At 55.1% G+C, this 26,301-nt stretch overlaps 1 protein-coding gene across 6 annotated transcripts in view; it reads right to left on the reverse strand.

Moving 5' to 3' along the window:
* ABCA3 (ATP binding cassette subfamily A member 3) overlaps nucleotides 1–26,301 on the reverse strand; it is a 40,715-nt gene that overhangs the window by 12,684 nt on the left and 1,730 nt on the right. For 3 of the 6 annotated variants that reach the window (XM_065924083.1, XM_065924084.1, XM_065924079.1), the window contains exons 2-19: nucleotides 20,642–20,838; nucleotides 20,300–20,517; nucleotides 19,475–19,691; nucleotides 18,295–18,365; nucleotides 17,850–18,114; nucleotides 16,771–16,898; nucleotides 15,952–16,117; nucleotides 12,609–12,868; nucleotides 10,461–10,577; nucleotides 10,097–10,217; nucleotides 8,331–8,504; nucleotides 6,111–6,292; nucleotides 4,128–4,271; nucleotides 3,516–3,645; nucleotides 2,710–2,864; nucleotides 2,331–2,486; nucleotides 2,038–2,248; nucleotides 912–1,062 (exon numbers count right to left, since the gene is read on the reverse strand). In XM_065924083.1, coding sequence (XP_065780155.1) covers nucleotides 912–1,062; nucleotides 2,038–2,248; nucleotides 2,331–2,486; nucleotides 2,710–2,864; nucleotides 3,516–3,645; nucleotides 4,128–4,271; nucleotides 6,111–6,292; nucleotides 8,331–8,504; nucleotides 10,097–10,217; nucleotides 10,461–10,577; nucleotides 12,609–12,868; nucleotides 15,952–16,117; nucleotides 16,771–16,898; nucleotides 17,850–18,114; nucleotides 18,295–18,348 — 2,414 coding nt within the window. In that variant the 5' untranslated portion in view covers nucleotides 18,349–18,365; nucleotides 19,475–19,691; nucleotides 20,300–20,517; nucleotides 20,642–20,838. Of the gene's footprint in view, nucleotides 1–911; nucleotides 1,063–2,037; nucleotides 2,249–2,330; nucleotides 2,487–2,709; nucleotides 2,865–3,515; nucleotides 3,646–4,127; nucleotides 4,272–6,110; nucleotides 6,293–8,330; nucleotides 8,505–10,096; nucleotides 10,218–10,460; nucleotides 10,578–12,608; nucleotides 12,869–15,951; nucleotides 16,118–16,770; nucleotides 16,899–17,849; nucleotides 18,115–18,294; nucleotides 18,366–19,474; nucleotides 19,692–20,299; nucleotides 20,518–20,641; nucleotides 20,839–21,367; nucleotides 21,528–26,301 lie in introns of those variants that run through there. The other 3 variants (XM_065924081.1, XM_065924080.1, XM_065924082.1) reach the window with 3 other exon arrangements.

Below are 26,301 nucleotides of genomic sequence, written 5' to 3' on the forward strand. Positions count from 1 at the left end.
TTTCTATTCCAAAGTTTCTGCATGTGAATGAGAAGTTTCGTTTTTACCTGCCCACATGGGGAGTCTGCTCTGCTTATGAGGCATGTGTCCACAGCTCGGACCATGAGACCAAGAAGATATGTGAATTCACAGCTACACACCAACCCTGAGTGGCTACGGTGTGAGGAGAGCACCAGTGCACCCAGCGCCCTGTGATGACCACCCTTCTCCTTCTCGGGCGCGGCCCTGATGCACAGGGAGGCCTGGCACCCCGGGCCCAGCAAGTAGACTTACCAGGTGCCAACCATCACCAGCTCAGGAGCCAGGAGGGACCCTGGCCAAGCCCACAGGTGCAGGGCGCGCGTCTCACACACAGGCCCCTTAAGTCCCACTGAGTCCCCTTCTCAGATCTGTGCCTATGTGTGTACCTCTGTGTGCTCTCTCTAGGATGTGTGCCCATGTGTGCTGTGGGACACATACGTGCCTGTGCGTGCTCTGGGACATGTATGTACCTGTCTGTGCTCTGGGACACACACATGCCCGTGTGTGCTCTGGGACACGTATGTCCCTGTGCATGCTATGGGACACACACGTGCCCATGCCTGCTCTGAGACACGTACGTACTTGTGCATGCTGTCTCTAGAATGTGTGCCTATGCGTGCTCTGGGACACAGACATGCCTGTGTGTGCTCTGGGACACATATGTACCTGTGCATGCTCTCTAGGATGTGTGCCTGTGCATGCTCTGGGACATGTATGTACCTATGCGTGCTCTGGGACATGTATGTACCCACGCGTGCTTTGGGACACACATGTACCCCCGTGTGCTCTGGGACACACATGTACCTGTGTGTGTTCTGGGGCACATGTATGTACCTGTGTGTACTATGGGACACACACATGCCCATGCATGCTCTGGCACACATATGTACCTGTGTGTGCTCTCCTTGGGAAGAATGAACGACAGCTCTGCCCCGGCGCTGCTCTCCAGGGTGGCGTTGGGGACGTGGTGTTGGACCAGCCGGGAGATGCCCTCAGGGTTGCAGTGAGGCTCCTTCACCAGCGTCATGTGGTAGCCTGCGCCTGAACACCCCAGAGTGTTCAGTGCTCACCCAGTGAGCCCAGTGGGGTTCACCCAGGGCCCCGGGCTCACTGGGGAGGGGGCAGGCTCCTGGGGAAGGGGCTGCAGAGCGGGGGCAAGTGAAGTGGAATCGATGCCCCTCAGGGTGCCTCAGGGCAGTCACGAGGGGCTCAGCTCCCCTCCCCGCACCCTCGCTGGGGAGAAATGCTGGAGGACCCGGGGTGCTGAGCACAAGGAGGTGAGACAGAGCTGGACTTCAGACTGCGAGCGGCAGAGGCTGGGTCCAAACCGCCCCCAAGACCTCTTCTCCCTGCTTTCTTGGTAGCAGAGCCTCAAGACAAAGGCCGTCCTCTCCAGCACTCCCCCAGCCTGATGGTGCCACGCGGGGTAGCCTGCCACTTGTGGGGCTGTGTGTTGGCTGCGGGAAGTTCAGGGTACAACTCCTGGGGTGTCTGGGGGGAGGGGCGCTGCTCTTCTGCCTTTGCTTCTTCTGCCGGTGGGACGTGGAGCCAACCTGGCCTGCCAGGACCATGTCGGACGGCGAGCAGTCCTCCAGAAGGGAAGCTGCACTCACACAGCAAAGAGGGGGCTGACTGCACCCACTGCCCACCCACCCTGGGCAGTGCCGTGGGCCCCCGCCTGTTTGGGAGCTGTGATGCTGGCGAGCAGACTTGGCCCCTCCAATGGCACCCCTGCTCTTGGCAGGCCCAGAGTTGACTGCTAGTCCACCGGTCAAGGCCAAACAACGCTCCAAATTAAGACTTTCCACTCTCCTCCTCCTCATTCTCACAGCCCCTCCACCTGGGCCTCGGATCTCCACCCACAGGGAACAGACAGGCCGTCTAGAGAAGGCCACTCCCCGCCTGACCTCAGGGGCCCTCAGGGAACGTGACCAGTGGACATTTTCTCCTGCACCTGGACCAGCCACGCGGATCCTGTGCGGAATGGACTTTCGGCTGCCCGCCCACCCCGTTCACCGTATTTCTCCTTGAGGAACAGCGATGACCCGCAGCACTGCAGCTCCCCCTTGGCCATGATAGCGATGCGGTCCCCCAGCAGGTCGGCCTCATCCATGAAGTGGGTGGTCAGCAGGATGGTGCGGTCGCTCTTGTGCTGCTGCAGAAGGTCCCAGATGGCCCTCCTGGAGATGGCGTCCACGCCCGAGGTGGGCTCGTCCAGCATCAGCACCTGGAGGGCGGAGGGGCAGCATCGTAAGGATGGCAGAGCCCCGCCCAGGCTGCAGGCCGTGCCACAGGCCCCCCGGGCCTACCTTGGAGCCTGCGATGAGGGCAATGCCGATGGAGAGCTTGCGCCGCATCCCGCCGCTCAGAAACTTGCTCCGGGAGTCCCGCTTCTCCTCTAGCCCGAGCACATGCAGCATGCGTTTGACCTCCTCAGGGCACTTCTGACGTGGCAAGCCTTTCAGCTGAAACGGTGGGGATGGAGATCCGGCCCGTCCAGGCAGCACTGGCCTTCGTGCTGTTCCTATCTCTTCCCGTGCTGGACCTCACACCCTGACCACCCCACAGTCTGCTGACAGCTCCCTAGAGCAGGTTCAGTTTGCTGGGAGGCTAAGGGCTCCCGAGGCTGCCTCGTGGGTGATGGGACCACAGCGGCAGTCCGTGAACCCTGTCCCCGTGCCGGCTCACCTGAGCATAGAAGTACAGGTGCTCGGCGATGGTCAGGTTGTCAAACAAGACGTCGTGCTGTGGGCACAGGCCCAGGCTCTTCCGGATCTGATCCATGTCCTGCGAGACTTCGTACCCGCTGATGTACGCTCGTCCACTGGTCGGGGGGAAGAGACCTAAGGCCGCGCAAAAGACCCCGGGGCCTGAGGTCAGTGCAAACATCCTCCAGGAGCAGGAGGAGGGCTGAGCCTCCCTGGTTCGCATGATGAGCACCCCGCCCCACCGAGTGGGCCTCCAGAGACAAAGAAGGGTCATCAGCACCGGGTGCTGATGGGACCCTGAGCCCTCGGGCAGAGACGGAGTGGCTGGTACCTGGGGGAGCAGGTTGGAGGGCAGTCCCAGGAACCCAGGAGAAGCGAGGCCCGGAGGATGGTCACTGCCCCATGACCTCCTGACCCTGCGGCCCGGTCCCCACAGGACTGGCACCTTGGACACGCGCTTGATCTTGATCCCGGCCACCGCGGTTTGTTAGGGATGAGGTAGCATGTCCCCCACACCCTCGGAGCCCAGGTCCCAACTCGAGCCTGCGCTCAGGGAGGACAGGGCGACCACCAGAGCTGGGCCGGCGTGTCCAGGACAGCTTTTAGGAGAGTGGGTTTGCGACCCCCATCAGTGCAGGTGGAGCCCTTCCCTGTGGCCTGAGGGGCTCCCGCCCTGTCCCAGGGCCCCTGCAGCTCCACAGCTCTCAGCACGGACAGGACAGCCACCTGAGGGCACGCGGGCGGGCGGTCAGGGCTGGGGAGGGGGCGTGGAGGCTGGGCCCTCACCCGTGAGCATGGAGAGCGTGGTGGTCTTCCCCGCACCGTTGTGGCCCAGCAGGATGGTGATCTGGCCTTCATACAGGTTCAAGTTCAGGTCTCTGACAGCCGCCTTGCCCTTGTTCCCCACTCTAAACACCTGCGGGAGAGGCAGGGCCGGGCCTGGGCATCAGGAGCCCCCCGGGCCCTCACTGCAGAGGCCCTCCGTCCTACTCCCCCGGGAATCTCCGTCCACCCGAGGGTGCTGGGAGGAAATGATGCCCAGGGCACTGAGAGGCTGCAGTACTGATGGAAGGCCCCCTCCTTCCTGCGCTCCCCACCTGCCCCTCCCCAGGCCCCCAGCACCCGGCGTCTCGGCGGGACTAGAAGGTCCGGAAAACTCAGGCATTGCATATAGCGAGCCCAGAGAGTGTCCACTGCCAAGCTGGTCAGAGGTTAAGGGGGGCAACAGCGGGTCCTGACTCTATCCTGAGCCTCCACACTGGGCCCTGGGGCAGAGCCGGGGTGGCCGGGGCATGGGGGAGCCGGTCCGAGGGCAGCCCCAGGAACCCAGGAGAAGTGAGGCCTGGAGGAAGGTCCTTGCCCTGTGACCCCGCGGTCTAGTCCCAACAGGCGTGGCACCTTGGTCACGTGCTTGATCTTGATCCCGGCCACCAGGTCCTCGGGCTCAGCTTCAAAGTACTCAGTCCTGAGCACCTTCTCAGGGTCATCGTCCTCCTCCTCTTTCCCGAGCGCCGTCCTCGGGCGTCCGCACCAGTACGAAGGCTAGAACAGAAATCTCGATCGGCCCATCACGCCAGCTCATTTTTTTCTTTGCCACAAACAGAGCAGCCACTGACCGACACGCTGGAGCTGCGAGCCTGCCAGCCCCGGGCCTACCGGGCAAGGCGCTGCTGCAGAGAACGCACTGCCGAGAGTCCTGGGGTCAGACGAGATCCCGGGGACCTCCGCGCCCATTGCCCCGGGAAGTGCTGAGTCTGTTCCCTGTTCTGCCACAAGGGCTCACTGTGCAAAGAGCTCAGAGGTGATAGGAGGGAAAGTAAATGAAGAAACTGAATACAAAGCCAGGTCAGGAAGCAGTCCTGCCCAGGGTGATGTGGGGAGGCCCGGCTGCATCCTCTCCCAGGTGCTCGTGAAACAAACAAGAGATGCGCGAGGGCTGGCCTCCCTCCCACGGTCTGGGGTCACTCTAGGGAGGCACACTGTTGGCACAGTGGTGTGGGCGGGGTCACAGGAGAGGTGAGCACAGGGCCCTGGAAGAAGCCCCCTAGGGGAAGCCCTGCGGGGGGGAGAAGGTGTCACCCACAGCTCCAGCCTCGCTCCCTGTGTACCCCCACAGCCAATGGGGTGGTTCCAATGCGTCACATTCCATTGGTTTGGGGGGACACCTGTCTCCCGTTTTAAGTGACTTTGAAATCAGAATGTGTCTTACAAATTACGGAGACCGCCACACAGAACAATGGTCAGTATTTTTCTTTCTTGGTGACAAAGTGATGGTGCCTCTAAGAATCAGGACCATCTTAGATTTGATGAAATAATGAGTGGACCCTGATTCTGGGAAAGACTGAAGGCAAATGGAGAAGAGGGCAGCAGAGGATAGATGGTTGGATAGCATCACTGATTCAATGGACATGAACTTGGGCAAACTCTAGGAGATAGTGAAGGACAGGGAGGTCTGGCGTGCTGCAGTCCATGGGGTCGCAAAGAGCCGGACACAACTTAGCGACTGAACAACGACGACAAAGTGGATGGACACTTGATAAATATTAGTTGAACCAAAGATAAACAATGAAGTGGCTCCTGGCTAACCGAGCTAATCAACATGGAATTAGTTAACAATTCAGTGGTACACGCATCAGTACTGTGTAGTCGTTAAAAAGTGAAGCTGGTTGAGAAAAACACATGTTTAAATAGAAATATATTTACAAATACATTTTAAAAATTATAAATATGCACAGATAAAATCTAAAAGTGTATTTGTAAATAGACCCATATGTACATGTACTTAAAATACCTAAGATGTAGGGCTTCCCTGGTGGCTCAGATGGTAAAGAATCCACCTGTAATGCAGGAGACCTGGGTTTGATCCCTGGGTGGGGAAGATCCCCTGGAGAAGGGAATGGTTTCCACTCCAGTATTCTGGCCTGGACAATTCCATAGACAGAGGAGCCTAGGGGACTAAAGTCCATGGGGTCGCAAAGAGTCGGACATGACTGAGCAACTAAGACTTTATAAAATGTACCTAGAAAAAAAGAGCAAGTCTCAAGCATTTTTACAAGATCCCCTTTTCTAAGAACAAACGTATACATGTCAGATAACATACACGCGTGCTGCACACGCAGAGGAAACCATCTGAAGAACGTCACCCAGGGTGTTAGCGGTGTTCCTCCCTGGGTGGTGCGACTGTGCTGTTCACTCTAGAAATGTGATCAGTTGTGCAAGAAGCTCTGTTACTTTGTGTGCAGAAAACCCAACCAGACATTTTTTGAGTAAGGAGGCTTGGGTGGGGCCAGCTGGCCAGTGCCAGCTCCTCCTCTCGGACCTGGGCATTGTAGGTCAGGGGATGGAAGGGATTGGGGCACGCAGGTGGCCATCAGAACTCACCAGGATGAAGAAGTACCAGGGCTGGGGCACGCCGAACTGGCCTGGGAGCACAGCCTCCACGTACCAGGTGACCAGCCCGTACAGGACGGAGTCCAGCAGCAGCATGCCCAGCACCTGCCCGAAGGTGAAGTCATCGTCCACGTTGACGGGGCTCAGGAGGTCTCTCCACTGGATGCCTGTGCCTGGAAGACATGCCAGGAGATGGGCCTGACGCGGACCCGCAGGGAAGTCAGTGTGACAGCTCCCTCCTCCCAGCAAACCTGACAGCTCTCCCCCGGCCTTTCAGACCAGAGCAGGTCACCGGATCGGTGTCGCAGAACCAGCAAAGCTCATGAACTGACGAGAGGGGCTCACGTTTGATTTGTGACATATACGTGTGCAAACACGAGTCCATCTACACACACATCTGTGTGTGTATGAGGTCTGGGTAAGGACAGCCCTGGAACAGGCTGCCTCTAATACAGGTCTTTTCAGAGAAGGGAAACATGTCAGCACACATAGAGTTCTGTTTAGCGGTGCTCGTGGTGCTCTCTCTTCTCACGGGTTTGTTGCATCACCGTCCAAAGGATGCCTGGGGGTTTCCGTGTGGCTGACTCCAGGGCCCCTGGTAGAAATGGCTGGTCTCCAGCCTTGGTCTCTGTTCACTTCCAAACAACTACAAATTTGTCTGTTTTAGGAAAATTCAGAGAATTTTGAAAACTGGGAGGTGCCATCTAGTTTGACTTCTCTTTGTAAATGGCTACTTTAAAGAGCATCTGAACCCTGGAAGGTACTGTGCATTAAAAGAAAAACAACTATAGTTTATCACACACTACTGAACACAGAGAGACACATATATTTAAAAGTCCCAGTGTCAGCTGAAGAAAAAAAATTCTACTGGAGGATAAAGCCACACTGAAGGTTCTCATGGACACCCATGCCCTCCCTCCTTAGACCACAGCCAGGAAACCATGAGAAGTAGGGGTTGAGGCCTGGAAGAAATGCAGGCTTTGTGCCTGAAAGAGAACATCTGCGCGGGGCAGGGCTGAGAAGCGGGGCTACATTTCCCCTCCCGCGAGCAGAGCAGCGCCAGGTCTCCCATGAAGGACGCCAGCACAACACCGGCCATGTGGAAACCCATTCTGTCCCTCCTGCCTCTGCTTAGAGCCGAGGAAGCGAGAAGGCGGGCCACGTCTGGGTCCATGCACCTCTTCAAGCCCTTCCGTGAGAGGGTCTGAGTGATCGGAATGATCAGGGCTGTCTCCTAAGAGGTGAGTGCTCTGCCACTGGAGATCTAGCAGGTGTGGGGCGAAGGGTTAAACCAGGTGCACTTTCAACCCTTCAGAGGAGCCTTGATTCCATCGTCAAGTGAAATGTGAGCAAAAACGGGAGCCCCCAGGCCAGCATCAGTCCAACAGTGTTGATATGACCCCCAAGACATTTTACACCTAAGCCTAGTGGCACAGAGTGTAAAGAATCTGCTTGCAATGCAGGAGGCCAGGGTTCGATCCCTAAGTCAGGAAGGTCCCCTGGAGAAGGAAATGGCAACCCGCTCCAGTATTCTTGCCTAGAGAATTCCATGGACAGAGGGCCTCGAGGGCTACAGTCCATGGTGTCGCAGAGTCAGACACGACTGAGCAAATTACACATGACATTTTACAAGTTAGGAAATGTCACAAAACCCAAGAAAGCCATGTCCCGCTGTGTCCCTTGTCCCTCTCTCAGGTTCTGTCTTCACTGCCAATCTCTGCAGGAAGTATCAGGGAAACGGGGAAGGGGAGACGCTAATTCCACCGCTTTACCAAGAGCTGGGAGCTATCGAGCCCACAGACTGAGACCCCAGGCCTAGGAACCCTAAAGCTCCGAGGCAGGCGGAGACTCAGAGGTGACCAGCTTGAGCCCCACCACCGGCAGATGCAGACTCTCATGTCCAGTGTCTTCCAGCAGTGACAGCTGGCCCCAGGCAGGGCTTCGTGGGGAGCTCAGAGCAGGGACTGGGGGTGGCCGATGTCGCAGTGGACACCCTGACTCTCTGTCCAGTCCGCCACGTGTCTCTGACCTGCCTCCCCTGTGACTCCGGCCCCTGCTCCCCATCATAAGGACTTGCCTTCCGGGTGCTTGGCTCGTGAAGCTGCATTGACGTGACTGGAGCGAGCATCTCGGGGCTGGAGGGCCCACTGCTCAGACCCTCTCGGGGCAACTGCACCAGCAAGGGCAGCTGTAAAAAGGGAAATGACTCACCTTTGGCTTCAAATTTCCCTATGAGCTGGGCTCCCATCGCCATGGCAACGTTGGACAGGAGGCAGGAGAAGAGCTTCTGGCTCAGCGTCATCCAGTTGTAGCGAGGAGCGACGAAGAAGTAGGGGATGTAGGAGAAGAAGTAGAGGAAACCGCCGATGGCCGCTGCCATGTTGGCTGTGGACGGAGAGAGGGTGAGGCGGGCGTGCGCACCCCCGGCCCCCGGGCACCAAGGGCCCAGCCCTCGGGCGAACTTCCCGACCCCGGCCTGACATTGGCTGGGGGGCCCCCACTCAGTCCACAGCCTCTTCCCAGGCTGGGCTGCCGATGCCGCAGGGAACATCACCCCACCTGGGGTGGCACGTACCTGCCCCATCCCAGGGACCCCACCGTGACTGCTCCACCCTCTCCGACAGACCCACCTCCAGCTGCGTTCTCCTGACGTGACCAACACTGAGCTCTGACCGCCCACTGAGCACCCCCAGCCCTGCCCCGTCTCCTTTGCTCGTTCACTCTCGTTGGACCCACTCTGTGCCAGGCCCTGGTCCAGGCACCAGGGGGGCAAGACCCTCCACTTGGGGAGACTAGGACCAGTGCAGACGCAGCTGGTGGAACTGGGGGAGCCTGGGACCAGCATGGACACAGCTGGTGGAACTCGGGGAGTCTAGGACCAGCATGGACACAGCTGGTAGACAAGAGAGCCAGCAAGGCAGGGATGCCAGGTGAGCACAGTCTGTGAGGGGCAGCAAGCCGCTGACCCGGGACGAGAGGCACCCTGGGCTGCGGGCTGTGACTGTAACCAGGGGACCAAGGGAGGCTTAGATGGGAGGGTGACACATGGGAAAGACCTGAAAGAGGCGAGTGTCCACGGGTGCTGGAGGTGTGGAAGACAGGGGGTTTTAGTCCATGCAGTGACCCCCACTGGCTCCAGCCTGAAGACTTCTTTATGCCCTAAAGATCTGTTGAGGATATCAGGGGCTTCCCTGGTGGTCCAGTGGTTAGGAATCTGCCTGCAGGGGACGCGGGTTCGATCCCTGGCCCAAGAAGATCCCACATGCCTTGGGGTAACTAACCCCGCCCACCACAGCAGCTGAGCCTGAGCTCTGGAGCTGCCACAAGGAGAAGCCTGCTCACAACTAGAGAAAGGCCTCGTGGAGCAGTGAAAAACCCAGTGCAACCAGAAACAAACAAACAAAATTGGTTAAGGTGGTAAATTTATGTGTATTTTACCACAATAATTAAAAAAAAGAAGTTACGAGACACGAAGGGCAGACTGAGAGGTTCTGAGTCAGGTTTAATAGGAGAGATGGGGGAATAACATCTGACAGATGACGAGCTGAAATGAAGGTCTGAGATCCTCAGATCCAAACATCCACACAGAAAAACCAGACCTAGACCGTCAGTAGGCTTCTCCCCAGCAATAAGGGAAGCCCTGTGGCCACAAGCTAATGTTATTAGAGTGCCAAGGTGACGCTTACACTCAGCTAAAGCAGCCTTCGGAAGTGAAGGCAAAACAGAACCCTCTCGGGACACAAAGTCAAGGAGAATTTACCCCTTGCCGAGCTTCACTGAGAGAACTGTTCAAGGATGTACGCCAACACCTAGAAAGCTCAAGGCGGAGGACGCGCAGAGTAAAGAACACCTCAGCCCCTGGGTCGTTTCTGCTCAGATGCCCTCTGACCATGGAGCCTCACTCATCCCAAGAGAAACACCATCTTCTGAGCTGGGGGTCCCTTAAGACTTCGGCTCCCAGGGGCAGGACAACTCACCTTTGCTGAAGAAGGTGCTGACCATGAAGCTGAAGGAGATGGAGGAGACGGCAAAGCAGGCCAGGAAGAGCAGCACCAGCGCGGGGTTGCTGTGCGCGAGCACCGCCACGTCCTTCTTCACCTGCGGCAGGGCCAGGTGGTGGCGGGGGACAGGGACACAGGGCCACCTCCATGCCCTCTGGGGGGGAGTCTCCAACATCGAAGCTGGGACAGGCAGGAGGAGGCGCCACACGGCTCTCCCTCCCACCAGGGTGGAGTCTCAGGGGTCTCCCTGGGGGTGCCATGACTGTCTCTGCCCACCCCCACCCCCCAACCCCAGACGCCTTGCTTTTCACGTCAGACTCCCTTCCGGGGCTGCGCTCACCTTGACGCAGAAGAGCAGAGTCATGAAGGAGACGGCGACGAGGAGGAGGAAGAAGAAGAGGAGGAACCATGCAGTCCAGAGCAGCCAGCTGCTGAGCCCCATCATACGCATGTACTCCTGGGGGCGCATGGGCACTGCTGCACTTGCTCCACGCCGCCTCCCCGGGCAGAGCGCCCCCGCCATGCGGTGCCTGCCCTGGCCCATACAGGCGTGCCCGCAGCCACATGCGGCTGATGTGGCTGAAACTAACCAAGATTAAAAATCCTGCTCCTCAGCCCTGCCTGCCGCAGGTGCCCAGTGGGCCTGCAGAGGGGATGGACCCAGGCCCGTCTATCTGCACGGACGGCGCTGCTCTGGGGGCGGGGGGACCAGGGCCGATGAAGCATCTCTCCTGGGCCAGCAACCAAACAGGGCTGATTTCCCAGCTTCCTGCTCACAATTTCAAATGGCCTGAAAAATGGGACGATTGGAGTGGTGGCCACCCACACCCCCACCCCTTGGGCTCAGTGATCACTCAGCATCTGGTCATGCTGGGTCCTTCTATGTATCTGGGGGCGTGTACACATACCAACTCTTTCTCCTGAACCGTGTCCTCGCCCACAGCTGACTGCTTCAACATTGCACAGTTTTCTTTTCTTTTTTTTTTTTAACTTGCAATAGGGGAATTTATTACTGACTCGAGCCAGGGCCTCCCGTCCTCACACCCTTGATGAGGACGAAAGACCTGCACTGTTTTCTTAAAGTTATTTAGGCGCCAAGTGAACAGGACCCACCTCATGAGTTCCCCGAGCCCCTCGTTTGCAGCAGTTTAAAAGCTCCAATAGTCACAGAGTTGGCCCTGCTAAGAACACTCTAAATGCCCTTCCACTGGCGCTGCAGACACTGCTGAAGGGAGTGCTATGCTGGGCTTAGTCACTCAGTCGTGTCTGACTCTTTGCAACCCCATGGACTGTAGCCCACCCGGCTTCTCTGTCCATGGGTATACAGTGGTATATACAGGCCAGTATAGTGGAGTGGGTAGCCATGCCCTCTTCCAGGGGATCTTCCTGACACAGGGACTGAACCCAGGTCTCCTGCATTGCAGGTGGGTTCTTTACCAGCTGAGCTACCAGGGAAGAACCAGCTGAGCTAGAGGGAGAACCTCACGTAAATTCTGATGACCCTGGCAGAGTCAGCGCTGGGAGCTTGCAGGGGATGCTATTGGTCCAGTTTGTCTGCAGCTATGTCACATCAGTGAGATGTACTTCACACACCTCCCAGGCCCCCAGAGTCTGCCTAGCAGCCGGACACTCCGGCCTCCCTTGATTACACCCATAGTTAGCTTCTTGCTCACCACGTAGGGGAACGTTTGTCTCCCATCGACCTACTGTCTCAACAGAAACAGGATGCAAGCTACACACATAATTCGGAATTTTAGCAGCTGTATCAAAAAAGTTTAAAGGGAGGATTTCCTGGCAGTCCAGCGGCTCAGACTCTGTGCTCTCACTGCTGAGGGACTGAGTTCAATCCCTGGTCGGGAAACTAAGATCCTGCAAGCCTCACGGCAAGGCCAAAAAAAAAGTTTAATGCAACAAGTAAGATTAGTTTCAATGATGCGTTTTACTTAACCAAGATTAGTTTCAATGATGCGTTTTACTTAACCTGATGTTTTCAGAACACTGTCTTTTCAATATTCAGTCTTTAGCATGAAAAGTAAAAAAGTGTTAGTCGTTCAGTCAGTTCCAACTCTTTGCAACCCCATAGAAGACAGCCCGCCAGACTCCTCTGTCGACGGAATTCTCCAGGCAAGAATACTGGAGTGGGTAGCCATGCCCTTCTCCAGGGGATCTTCCCGACCCAGGAATCGAACCCAGATCTCCTGCATTGCAGGCAGATTCTTTCTTGTCTGAGCCATCAGGTTGTCTTCAGTGTACAGCACATGAACTATGGTGCTTTATCAGGGTGGTAAAAATCTGGATGGACCAGGCTTGATTGCAGAGAAGCCCAAGATGGGCTGAACCTTGTGGACATCAGCCTCATGCCCAGCTGCTCTGGTGACCTCAGTGCCCAGCAGCTGCCCAGGCCGGACAGCAGGACTCAGGACAGGACGACCTGCGGCCGCACAGAGCCTAAACCCAGGGTCCCTCCAAGCAGACACGGAAGGGTTACCTTCAGCTTCTTCTCCTTCTCCTGCACGATGGCCCGGATGATGCTGAGGGAGGTGTAGGTGAAGCTCAGCATGAGCAGCAGTGGAAGCTGGTACTGGATGGCGACCAGGAAGGGGTCGGAGATGAAAGGCGGGTAAGGGAACCGCTTGGCGATCACAGTGAGCTTCTCGAACAGCTGGTGCGCGGAGGCGTTGGCATGGTAATGCATGATGGCCCTGTCCACTGCATGCTGCACGGCCAGGAAGCCCTCACGGATATAACCTGCGTGAGGGGGCAGAGGGCATTCTGGCTCGTGGGGCTGACATGCGTGGGGGATGTCACATCCCGGTGCGGGCGCTCGGAGTGCTGCGGGCATTGAGCTAGTGACAGGCTGAGATCTCCTGCAGGCCTGCCGTGTGCAGGGGCTGCTCACCCCTCTCTGGCTCCTGAGCCCGCCCTTGACCTTCCCAGCCGGTCAGGCAGCATCTCTGACTGGCCTCCGCATCATCACATCTTTTTCTGTCTCTCTTCTGCCTCCCTTGCCTGCTTTTAAGGACCTATTGAGATAATCGACAATAGTCTCGCTCCCTTGAGACTAGCTGATCAGCAGTGTTCATTCCCATCTCACAGGGAGGCGGGATCCACAGACCAGAGGCCAGCACTACACATCTCTGTGTGCTCTGTGATTCCTCTCTGCCGGCCCTGTTTGACTCCTCATAAGCGTCCGTGATAAAACTTTTACAGTGAAAAAGAGAGGGAGGATACATATTCCAGTCCAGAGCAAGGCCTGCTAGGGGCTGAGTCTACAGAAGTGTGGGCACAGCCTCAGAAGGAAGGCCTGGGTCCCTGAGGTCCAAGCCCTGGGGGACACGGGGTGCAGGCCTGGGTGGCGCGGCATCCTTGTCCTTAAAATAGTGAGTGACGTTTAGAACACCTAAAGTCCTCCGACACTGAACTGTCAGCTGACTCTAGAAAACAGAAAAGCAATTCTATGCCCACCCCCAGCACAAGGCCATCAAGTCTGCCATCTCCCTTAAAAGTGGTTTCATGGCTGTGATAACAGCAGGCGCCCAGTGAACGGTACCCCTCGCTGTGTGGGGTGGCGGTTTAGTTCTTGTCTTCACGAAGACCCTGCAGAATAGGCAACACTGTCTTCATGGGACACACAGGGCCACTGAGACCCAGGTGTGGAGCCCACGCCGAGCAGGAGGGGCCACAGCCAAGTGGGACCCTGGTCTCCTGGCCCGAGAGCCAGTGTCTGTCTGGCTGCACGCCACCTCCCCCAGGAAACACCCTGCCTGACTCCTGCTCACATGTGGTTCCCCCACGAGGCCATGCATGCTGCCACGGGGTCTTCACCACCACAACCTCTGTGGTTGCTCAACACCGACGAGCAGCTACCCTCTGTGATCAATCACAGCCCCACAGCTGAAATTTTAATGATCGTAAATAATGCTGTGGGAAACATCTTTGTGTATCTGGATTTTCTCCTTCTTTCAGGCTATTCCAGGGGCTGTGTCTTTATCAGGGATCATGGGTCTTAAGGCATGGACACTTGGGGGTGGGCTTGGGGACAACCCTGGCCTAATTCATGGCGGGGGTTAGCTGCTGTGTGCCAGGTTCATGTCCTTTCCACGCCTCTCGGGGTCTTCGAGGGTTTTTTAAGCTGATTTGGACTAAGGAGTTATGACACAGGAAGCATTCACCCTTCATCATTTGCTGCAGTGTTTTCCCAGTCTCTTGTTTTAAAATCACTGTTCTATCTTTTCGTTTTTTTTTTTAAGCAAATTTCAAATTTGTACACAGTGAAATCTGTCACGCTTTTCCTTGGGGAACTGTTTCCTCTATTGTTTCCAAGCTTAGGAAATTGTCCCCACAAACAGGAGGGACAGCCCTGCCCTGGGTCACCCTAGCCAGTGTTTCCTGCCGCGGGCCATAGGCAGTGGGCGTGGCAGCGGACACGGTTTCTCCTCCCAGTCCAGGACCTGCCCGGGGGTCTACTGTGGGCCCTTACACACTTCACCCTGCCTTGCTTGTCCCAGTTCCACTTTCAGATTTAAACATTTTCCCTGGAACTTTAGCCTGGTGACAGGGCCCTGGCCTCTGAAATGCATCTCCAGAGGCTGGCTGCCTCCTGCAGTCCTGGGCTCTGTTTAGGGACATTCCTGGGTCTTTTCATCAGACTCTCTAACAAGTTCTGCCTCTTGCAGACCTGGGAATTAGGAATTCTGCATTCTTTGAAACACCTAGGATGCTGCCTGGAGGTCTTGGCCTGAGGGCAAAGCGTAGTCCTGGAGCCCAGAAACTCAGTTTTAAGATGGTACCATGGTCACAGGAGACAAACAAGCCAACTACATGCCCGAGTTACACGGGACAGACCAACACACACCCTGATGGGACAAAGAGCCGAGATCTGAGTTCTGCAAACACTCCACTGACTCGAGGTCACGGACAATTACACAAGGAGCAGAGAGCTTACAAAGCCTACAGAACTGTACATAGAGAAGGGCAGGAGAGAAGGGAAACGCGGACCCAAGCCCTGAAGACCCCGTGCACATTGAAGCTCCTTAAAAATGAAACAGAAAAACTTTATTCAAGAGACCATGCCTTAGGTGTTTTTAAAGATTATTTTGCTCTCTCAGAATCCAGGCTTACTGGATGTCTTCCTTCTACTGCGTGCATGCTAAGTCACTTCAGTTGTGTCCTACTCTTTGTGACTCCATGGACTGTAGCCCGCCAGGCTGCTCTGGCCATGGGATTCTCCAGGCAAGAATACTGGAGTGGGTTGCTGTACCCCTCCTCCAGGGGATCCTCCTGACCCAGGGATGGAACCCGTGTCTCTTATGTTACCTGCATTGGCAGGCGGGTTCTTTACCACTAGTGCCACCTGGGAAGCTCCCCTTCTTCTGCAAAGAAGATCTAATATTCATTAAAATCTTCTTCCAGGGCTTCCCTGGTGGCTCAGTGGTACAGAATCCACCTGCCAGTGCAGGAGACACAGGTTCCATCCCTGATCTGGGAAGCTCTCACACGCCACAGAGCTAAGCCCGGGCACCAAACCCCTGATCCTGTGCTCTAGAGTCCGGAAGCAGCGACTGCTGAAGCCCGGGAGCCTAGAGTCTGTGCTCTGCAACAGGAGAAGCCACCGCCACGAGAAGCCTGGGCAGCAAGGAAGGGCAGCCCCTGATCGCCGCAACTAGAGGAAGGGCCACACAGCAATGAGGACCCAGCACAGCCATAAAGAAACAAATAAGTAAGATTATTAAAAAACCTTCCTCCAAAGAAATGCAGAGTGGGTTCCCCCATGTGACTGTCACCAGCCAGCACCCAGGGAGGGGAGGCGGCCCCTTGAAAGTGCTCCTCACCAGGTTCTCCGCCGTCAGGGGACGTGGGTTCCCTGGGTCCTGGGTTTGGGAAGAGTGGAAAAAGGGAAGTGGTGTGCCATCCCTCTGTCTCTTTCAGGAAAAAGGAACCTGTCTGAGTCCACATGTAGTTTCTTCGCGTGTAACTGAAGCGTAAGTGGTATTTCACCTGCAGAAGTAAAGAGGAAACCAAGTGCTATGAGGGGTCTGGCAAGAGGAGCAAACGTCCACGTACAGTGTGGGGGTGCTGGGGGACCCTCGTTACTGTGATCTCAGCACTGCCCCCCCAAGGTCTGGGTCTCAGGGGGTGGAAGGGAGTGGTCCTGCTGGGGCACAGGGAGCCCGGGGGCGTCTCTGCACCACCCATCACCACCCTCCTCTGCGTCACCAACGGGAACTCCACCTGTGATGCATCACTGCTGACCAGCAGGCCTCCAGCGTAAGGCTGGGGACCCGACGGCTTCCCAGCATTAATGCCAGCGGGGGAACCAGAAAACCTTACTTTTTGTTTAAATGTGTGACTGAAGTTCTAATGCCACGGGACACCAAGTTCCAAGTATCTGTGACTTTCCTACTTGTCCTATTTGATTCTGTCCCAGGAGATCAGTAATGCCTTTTACAGAGTAATGGGACAGAGGGGTCACAGCGACGGTCTACAGCCACTGTCCTCAGGCAGGCGAGGCTTCTAAAACTTCTGGATCCAGGGGACAGTCACATTTGTTCCCAGGCAGGCAGAGCGTCTGCGGGTGGGGAGGGGGCTGTGGCTACCGGCAGCCTGGCTCCTGGAGAAGCAGCTGGGCTCCTTAGGGCTGGGGTCCTCACCGCCAGCGGCAGGGGGTCCCGGCTGTGGTTGAAGGTGTGCTCGAACACCAGGGCGGCCAGCACGTTGGCAGAGCGGTTGTCGTATCTGATGTAGTCCTCGAAGTCCTTCTCGGAGGCGAAGCCACGAGCTATGGGGAGAAGGGGCGCCTGGAGTTGCCCAATCGCCTGCTCTGCTTGAAAAAACTGCACCTTCAGATCAAGGACTAAAACTCTCAAGTTTTTCAAGCCCTTTGTAAACCTCTCCTAAGACTCGAGGAGGCTTTTGTTTCTGGTAGAGACGGGCTGCGGTGAAGACCGGCAGAACCTCGCGATCCAAGCGGGCCCTGGGCTTCTGGAAGCTGAGAACCGGAGCTGGGCCAGCAGCAGCACTGAGTGGTCACCGGCCCCTCTCTGGGGGCGGCCACCCTGCCCTGAATTCTGCAGTCCGCATCAGCCTCTCTCTCAGAACCATAACAGTGGGCTCTTTAAACTCAAGGGGGTGTGAACGTATAGTTTGTTCGGGGATCTCTCTCATCCAGACCCCGTTTCACGTGAAGGATTTGACTCTAAATCCCCCAGGGAGGAAGCAGAACCCTTCCTGGGTGCACTGGACTGTACAGATCAAGGGAGGGCAGTGCCCAAACCAAGAGCGAGAGAAAAGGGGAGATACTCTGTTCCCAGAGCACAGACCCAGCCAGGGCAGCTGCACGCTTCATGGGGGTGTCCCTTAGTGGGCTTCCTGCTGACCTTTGTCAGAGCCGCCCTCGCAAAACCACATCCCAGGAGAGGTCCCTGGCACTGGGCTCTGGAAACACGCCTCGCCCTCGTGATAAAGAACTGCGCTGGGGTATGTGGATGCCTTCCCCACTAGAACAGCTGGGGACTGCAAACCGTCATGCACGTTCCTTCGCGTGACCCTCACGACCCTGGTTCCTGCTACACTGAGACTCCACACGGCCGAGGGATTCGGGCAGTGCAGCCATGATGGGGATGGCAGGGTCCACCCGACCACTGCCCAGCTCCTGCACCACCAGCCCTGCCCTGAGGCCTGAGCCTAGCAGCGCTACGGTCCCCCGCCCCCCATCCCCCAGACACCGCACCTCGCAGGTTGATCACCAGCGACCTCTGCACGTTCTCCACCACTGTGCGCACAGCCTCACTTTGGGATGGGATGTAGGCCAGCTCCCAGGTGGCCCCCGGGGGAGGGAAGCTGAAGAAGAGGGGCAGCTCTCGGATGGACTGGCTGGGGTAGAGGGTGGCATTGGGCACGTTCTCTGACTGGATCTTCAGGCGGAGCCAGATCAGGATCCCAGAGAACAGCAGGGGCAGAAAGAGCTCCAAGAGGGTCACCAGCACCTTCCGCTTCTGGGGAGAGACGGGACCGCGGGGTAAGGGGGCACCAAAGCCCCTTCCACTGATGCCCCTCCACCAGGCCCCTCACCACCCCCTCAGCTGGAGGCGGAGGGCCCCGCAGCCCCTCCCACCGATGCCCCTCCACGAGGCCCCTTGCCCCCCACTCCTCAGTACCCACAGAGCCGGACCCACCTGTAGAGTATAGTTCTTCCAGAGCAGCAGCGCCAGCTGCCTGAGCACTGCCATCCTCGCTGGAGGGGCTGCTAGTCGTGGACCAAAGACAGGGTCAGGGTGAATGTGAGACGAGAATGGTGTTGGTGGAAGGTGGGAGGTGGGGGGGACAGTCCGGTCTTGAGACACAGGCCCTCAGCACCTGCTTGTGTCCCAGCCTGACTCAGACCAGCTCCCGGAGGAGAAGGCGCCAGGTCTATTCTGTCCTATTCTGTGAGTTCCAGGAACACATGCACTGTTAGGAAGCTGACTTGGTTTCTTCTGGAACCAGATGCACCGTGACCACCAGAGTGGCAATCATGATGAACGCTATTCACACGTTCTTTGCAGTTCATGTGAATGCGCTGTTTCTTTTTCTTTTTAATTTATGTGGATCTGCTGGATCTCAGTTGTGGCATACAGGATCTAGTTTCCTGACCAGGGATCGAACCTGGGCCCCCTGCATTGGGAACGCAGAGTCTGAGCCAGTGGACCACCAGGGAAGTCCCTGAATGTGCAGTTTCTTGGCAGAAACTCAGGCTGATGCAAGCCCGGCCCTGACACTTTACTCTCCACCACCCTAGGACAGTAAAAGCAAAGTCAGCTCAGAGTCCTGGCTGTGGGCTGATGTCTGAGAGCTGGAGAGGGCTGTGGGGGAGCAGAGAGGGCCCTGACCCGGGAGCAGACACTGAAGGACACACAGGTGGCTGGAGGGTGCGTGCTCTCCCGCCTGGAGCACTAAGGACCAGTTTTTCCTGCTTCAACTGTGAGCAGTGGCCTGCGGGCCTCCACCTGACAACACTGATCATTTTCCTCTAGAGAGAACCTACTCTAGGTCATTTGTGAAAGTTGATATTTTTGTAATTGGAGGATAACTGACTTACAACGTCATGGTGCTTCCTGCTGAACAAAATCGTCAATCAGCCGTAAGTATACCTATGTCCCCTCCCTCTCGAACCTCCTCCCATCCCAACCCCATCCCACCCCGAATGTTCTAATTTAAATCCAGCACACGGAGCTGGGAGAATCTGATGTGAGATGGATCACCAAACACAGTGACAGTGGAAATAAGAGCAGAGGCTTATCAAGCTCTCCCTGGATTGAGGGAGATCCACCTTCTGAGACTGCACTGTGAGAAGCAGAGACACGGAGCCACACCAACCTCTAGAGAAGGAGGGGGTCGGAGGAGCTCAGAAAGGCCCCAGGATGCCCGCAGCTAGAAGCACGTGGTTCCAGAAGCCGTGGGCATGAAGGCCGAGGCTGGACCCAAGGTGGACGGTGAGGGCAGCGGAGGAGGGCGACCCGAGAGCGCCTGGTCACTGTCCACGCCAAGGATGCAGCTGGAGCGGAGAGGGGCCCTTCACAGCTCCTGGTCCTGCCTGTGGGGAGAAGTGCCTGTGACTCACAGGAAGAGTCCTGCGTGCGACCAGCCGGCCCCACACTCACACGGACCCAACAGCGTCCATCAGGTAGGTCAGAACGTGAGGGAGACTCGGACAAATGGCTGGAAAATCCTTTCCTAGTTAACCTGCTCCAATACTATAGCCCAGAGAACCCGCCTCCAGACCCAGTGCTCATGGAGCGAGAGCTCGTTTGTTTTCTGAAACAGCCAGTTTTACTTCTGTCTCCAGTTAGTTGAAAATCATTTTCAGGAAAGTTCATTTTTAATTTAAACTCTTGCTTTAAAAAAAAATGTGGCTGTCTGTATCTGTCTAACGGCAGTTCCTCCAAATGCATGCTTTAAAGGACACTCAATAAATATTAAAAGAAAACACAAAAACACAACTGCGAGAAGTTATTTACAAATTAACTTAAAATATGGCTTTTCATTAACTGCACAATTAAAATGTGAAGCGATTAAAGCTAAAATAGTACGAAGAGCTATTAAGCAGCAACTTAGTAAGTCATCCGAATTCTTTTAGAATTAACAAGCTGGAAAACCTGTCTGTCATAGACCACTGATAAAAGAGTAGTCGCTTAGTGTTACCCACGAAGGCCTGTGGTCTTCGAACAGTTTCGAGAACTGGTTCAGGCTAAGATGGGGAAGGGGTGCCTCCACGGGGGCTGGTCATCCGCACGGCTGGCTGACGGGCGCCTGGTGTGGCCAAGACGATCGCTCCTTGACCAAGAAGGGAGGGTGAAAGGGTCACAGTTCAAAGACGTCTTCTGGACAGAGGAGTTGATGACTTCCTTTTCTGGAAAGGTCTGGCCAAGAAAGGACACATCCCCAGGTTTAATCGCACTTCTCCAGGCGCAGGGGGCTGGGAAGGCAGAGAGACAGCCAACTTCCCATGAGAACAACCTCGGACAACGGTGCTGGGGAACTGACCTGAGTCCCGGCAGCAGCTGCTGGTCGAGGCTGTCCTCTGGAGCTACAGGAGGTCTGGCTGAAAGGAGGTGGCCCCGCACGGACGGCTCTGGGGTGGGGCTGGCAGGCCTCTGGAGTGCAGGGGGCTGACCTTGGAGCAGGACGTCTCATGGGACATCGGGCGGGGCCCGGGGCTCGCTGGCATGACGCTCTGGCATCTTTGGGCAAATGTAGGGGCGGGAGGCGCCAGGGCATAATTAAATAATCGTAAAACACCTCTCACTGAGTTAGAAAATCAAAGTGCAAAAGAGATCTCTCAAGCAGGTTTACTTCAGCAGAACCAAATACTATCAAAGAAACACGGTTCCCAGAAACCGAGAACGCTGGAGAGGCACTGTGTTCTTTCTCCTAGCACCACAAACCATGAGAGACTTTCCTTTTCTATTCTTTCATATTTCAGAACTTCCTAACCCAGCCCTGGCTCTGGTACCCTCCTCCTTTCTCAGATGAGGAGGAAGCGACTGTCGTAGGATCACACAGCAAGGATCCCACCCTCTTGGTCTGTTTTTACCGCGGAACCCCTACAGTCCTGTGTACCCTAAAAGCAGCAAACACCACTATAAAATCTGTACATATTTCTCCCAGAACCTAATACTAGAAATCAAAAAGAAAGCATATCCCTGGAGCCTCACTACCGTAACAGACATCATATATATATATTTTTTTAATTAATATGTTTGGCTGTACCGGGCCTTAGTCGCAGCATGTGGATCTTTTTTAGTTTCAGCCGTGGGATCTAGCTCCCTGACCAGGTACTGAACCCGGTCCCCCTGCCTTGGGAGCGCAGAGTCCTAGCACTGGACCACCAGGGGCGTCCCATCGTGTGCACTCCTATCCCCCCACAGGGCTCTGTGCTGGCCTGGCTCTGTCTGAAGTCTCCCTGAATGCCAGACCAGCAGTCTGCTCTGTCTGAGAGGAAAAGGAATTTAAAGGAGAAGATTCCCAGAATTACAAAATCTGGGAAGTTTTCTGGTTACGAAAGCAAATGTACACGAGGAAAGGAAGTTCAAGTTCCTCAAAACACTTGAGGCCCCAGCACTCAGAGTCTCCCAGAAGTGGCGGGGGTGAGGGGGTGGGGGTGGGGGCAGCGCTGGGATCCAGAGCCAGCCCAGGTGGGTCCACTCCAGGCTCGGCTCGCAGAGCCCCTCAAGAGCGTCTGAGGACTTCTCACTGGGCTCACTTTACACCTCCCGGGACGGAGCCAGCAAAGAAAGGGAAAGCTCTTTCTACCGTGGAAAGGCTTGTTTGCTTACTGTTAAAATATTAAATGTTACACAAATCACTGACTATTTCAGTGTTTGCTTTTCAGGTGAGCAATTGAGCTGGTTCAGAGTGAGTGCCGCCATGGGCTGCTCACTCCTGAGCATGCTCTCGAGGGTGCACCAGGTCCCTCTGAAAACCATGCTCCCAGTTTGGGAGCACTGTGTCGGGTGTGCCCCAGCACGTGCTGAGTCCTGACACCTCCCTTCCTGATTTGGGGGCTTTTTCACTATGGGCTTGAATATGTCCTCCAGTTTCTATGCATCCAAGCAAAAGAAGCTTTTATTTCTGCATACACAGAATAGAATGGTGGGAGGTATTCTTGCCTGGGAAATCCCACGGACGGAGGAGCCTGGCGGGCTACAGTCCATGGAGTCATGAAGAGTCGGACACAACTTAGCCACTAAACAACAACAACAACAACAAAACACTTCTGGAAAAGGTCACTGCCAAGCAGGCCTCAAGGTCAGCAAGAAGTGGACAGGCCCCTGGGGCCAGACACACAGCATTCCATCACATGTTCTGATATGTCCCAAGCTTGGCACCTCTCCTTCCACGGAAGCCAAGTCTGCACAGGCATGGAGGGGGGCATGGCTGGGGGGGAGGGGTCTCAGCAAGGCCAAGGCGTGAGATGCCCCCGTCATGGACAGCAGACAGTCACGGCTCTTCCCCCTGACCACAGGCACAGAACAGAGAGTGATGGCCTTGTTGGTGACGTTGGCTGGGTCTTGGCACTTTTCCTGAGGACCAAGGTGGGCAAGGACCCACCTCAGCTAGGAAAGCATTTCCTGATGGACACAGGGAGCCCACAACAGTCAGTGTTTTAAGCCTATGTGTGTACCCACTGAGGAAGGCACAAGAGTACTTAACTATGTGCTGGCGGAGCCTGTGGCCTTGCAAGATATACAAAGCGAAAAAGCATTTACTCATCCAGCAAACATTTGCCAAGTGCTTATGTGTGGTGGGCACTTACATCAGGTACTAAGGATTCGGAAATGAAATTCAGTGTTCTTAATCCAAGGAGTTAACAGTCTGCAAATGCTCGCATGGACTGTAATCGCTACATGCTGAGTTGCTTCAGACTGTGTTCTGAAAAGTTGTGTTCAACTCTTTTGCACCCCATGGACTATATATAGCCCACCAGGTTTCTCTGTCTGTGGAATTTTCCAGGCAAGAATATTGAAGTGGGTTGCCATGCCCTCCTCCAGAGGATCTTCCCAACCCAGGGATAGAACCCACGTCTCTTGCATCTCCTGCATTGGCAGGCAGGTTCTTTACCACTAGCGCCACCTATGATTGCTACAGCTGAAGCCAAGTGAAACATTAAGAGATTCTGGAGGAGCTCCGGATTCTGTGTGTGTGTGTGTGGCTGTGTGTGTGTGTGTGTGGCTCTGGGAAGGCTCACAGGAGGTTTACACAGGAGACCAGCATCAGGTTTCTTTTTCCTTGGGGTGGGGAGGGCATTCCAGATTTTGTGTGTGCGTGTGTGAGTGTGTGTGCGTGAGTGAGTGTGTGGCTCTGGGAAGGCTTGCCGGAGGTTACACAGGAGACCAGTTTCCTTGGGGTGGGGAGGGTATTATAGGATTCTGGAGAAATTAGAGTGTGTGTGGGGAACAGAAAGTAACTCTGATTGGTGGGGGAGGAGCGGTAGGGACTGAAACGGAAGGGGAGTCAACCAAGGCCTTGGGACGCTTTGCCAAGAAGGGCCCTGGGGTGGAATCTGGGTGGGGACGGGAAGCAGGTAGAGGGGCATCCAGAAGTGCTGTAAGTCCGCTCAAAGGTGTTCTGGTTTGCTTAACCTTTTACCCAGTACATGATCTTTTAAATTGTGAAAATACCTGATTCAGTGGATTCCGCAGGTGAATATCCCAATACCAACAAGCAACATAAAAAAAATCAGACTGAAAACAGTAGGCATGTGTATATAGAGGATGGTTCCCACCAGTGAACCCCACTGTTGGTCTTCAAGCGTGATGGGAAAGACAATCTGGAGTAAAGGAATGGCGAGAAATTCTACTTCAGAAATGAGGAAAAATTTGGTTTTACTAATATTTAATACACAGATGCGCCCTGGCACTCTTGCTGGTCTGTGTGTCAGTGGCTGTGGCTCCCTGGTGGAGGAGGGGCTCTTGACGCGGGGTGATAATGGGCCCTCGCCCGCTGGCTCACTTGACGCCTCTCAGGTGTGTTGGAGTTTACACACTTCGGGATATTGTGGCTGTAAGCAGACCCTTAAAGAGCCAAAGCTTTATGATACTTTGCAGTGCTTTGGTGAGCGTCTATCATGAGCACTTAGAACTTAAGAAGGAAATATACATTTTCTTTCATGAGAAGTTTCAAACGTGGAAATCTTTTTCTTTTTTCTCTAGTGACAAATGAGTGCAGCAGACTGTCAGTTACTTTACTGGTTTTAAGCCAATGCACTCAAATCTATCCCTTCAAGGAAAAGGTGAAAATGCGTGAGTTACAGCTTTTCAAAATAACCTGTGCTGAGAACAGAGCGTTTATGAACACAGATGTCTGGGGATGTTTACACCAGCGCGTGACAGTATTGCCACAGATGAAGGCAAGAGCACCATCCACGTGAACACTTGCACCTCAACAGCAAAAGTTTTGGGAACCAGAATGTCTACCCCACACCTGAGAGCCCCTGAACACTCACCAGCCCAGATTCATCAAGAGCTCTGGCATAATTGGCGGCTGGGATTGAAAAGCAAGTATCGGGCGCATAGCACAGTCTGCGTGCCTTCCTGAAGTTCACTGTGGACCGCTAGAAAACCAGGAACTGACACACAGAGAACTCAGAACCAGACTTTCAGATGCTGGGCTCAGGCCTCACCAAGAGTTCATAAATGGGATGTAGACTTGATCACCTGGCTCTCTTTTAAGAACAACACACATCTGTGCAATAGATTTCGCACTACTGAAAAAATTAATCATGTTCACTTTGCCTCTCATTCATTTAAAAGGTCTGTACTTGTACATGCTTCTATGTCCATGATATTCAGGACAGGAGCATATGGCTATCTTCTAAAATTTTATTTATTTACCTCTTTTTTGGCTCTGCCACTGCACAGCATGCGGGATCTCAGTTCCTTGACAAGGGATCAAACTCATGACCCTGTGGAGTCTTAACCACTCAGTCACCGGGGAAGTGCCCACATGGTTATATTTTCTAATAAACAAATAAAATACATGGTGGTGCATGCTCCAGTTCTCTTACATACAGCAATGCCCTGGAAAAGAGCTTCTGAACAACTTATTCACACAACTGGCCCTTCTGTGGATAAGATGGGAACAAATCTGCAAGACGTGGTCATGGCCCCCCAGGCCCTGCAAGGCGAGGTTCAAGGCCATGCTTCAAGGGCAGGGTCACCTGGATGCCGGATGGAGACCCAGTTGGTGACCCTCCCACTCAGTGCCATGATCGGTGGTGGCAGGCTCCTCAGAACCACACGGCTCTGAGTTTGCACTGAAGCTCCCAGCAACAGGTGATGGGGTATATTTTTAAACCAAAGGTGTGGCCCAGAGGAGGCTACAAGGAGAGAGTCCCACAAAGTCTATGCCATTGCCTACTCTCTTAACCCTGGCTGTAGCCTCGGTCTGCTTTGCCGCCCCACTAGCCTTCTGCCTCTCGAGGCATAGGAAACGAGGTAACGAGGCAATTGAGCGTCCGCAGAGAGAGGTAACCATGGATCTTCTGTAACAAACAAGGCAGCAAGCTCATTAGCTCCTGCAACAGTGCTTCTCTGCCCATCGACTCCAGATCTCTCCAAATGTGGCTGACGACTCAGTAAGGCAGGGGGACAGGCACTGCCCAAGTCTCCCAGGACAGGGACGGACATAGCTTAACACTTTCCTGGGGGTAGGGCATAGGCCTTCTGTGATTTTTGTCAGCTTGGAGTATCATCCACTATTCCAGCCTCTGCTTTCTGAAATCCTTCTTATTATTTCCCAGCCTAGTCCTTGCCCCTTTGTGCAGCCACCACTGACAACCCTGACTGGTTTGCGGGTTCATCTTGGCTGCATGATGGAACTTTCTAGAGTGCTTTAAGATAGAAACTGATGCCTGAGGCCCACCCCTGGAGATTCTGGGCTGTGGTTTGGGACTGGGACTCTTTCCCAGGTGATTCTAATCTGTAGCCAGGGATGAGACCGTCTGTTCTTGTCAAAAGCTATCCCTCGACCTCTGCACACTTGCAGCAGCTTTTCTGAATGTCCTGTGTGGCACTTATCTCATTCTGTCTGAGGTCAGTTACTTGGGAATAAGTAATTTCTTTAGCTCTATCCCAAGGTCCCCAGTCGTGCACAGAGTCTTGCCCATCACTCTCCCCAGAATTCTAGACTGCCCTGCTCCCCCC

The sequence above is a fragment of the Muntiacus reevesi genome, chromosome 2 (assembly GCF_963930625.1).
Source record: "Muntiacus reevesi chromosome 2, mMunRee1.1, whole genome shotgun sequence".
Taxonomy (NCBI): Eukaryota; Metazoa; Chordata; class Mammalia; order Artiodactyla; family Cervidae; genus Muntiacus; species Muntiacus reevesi.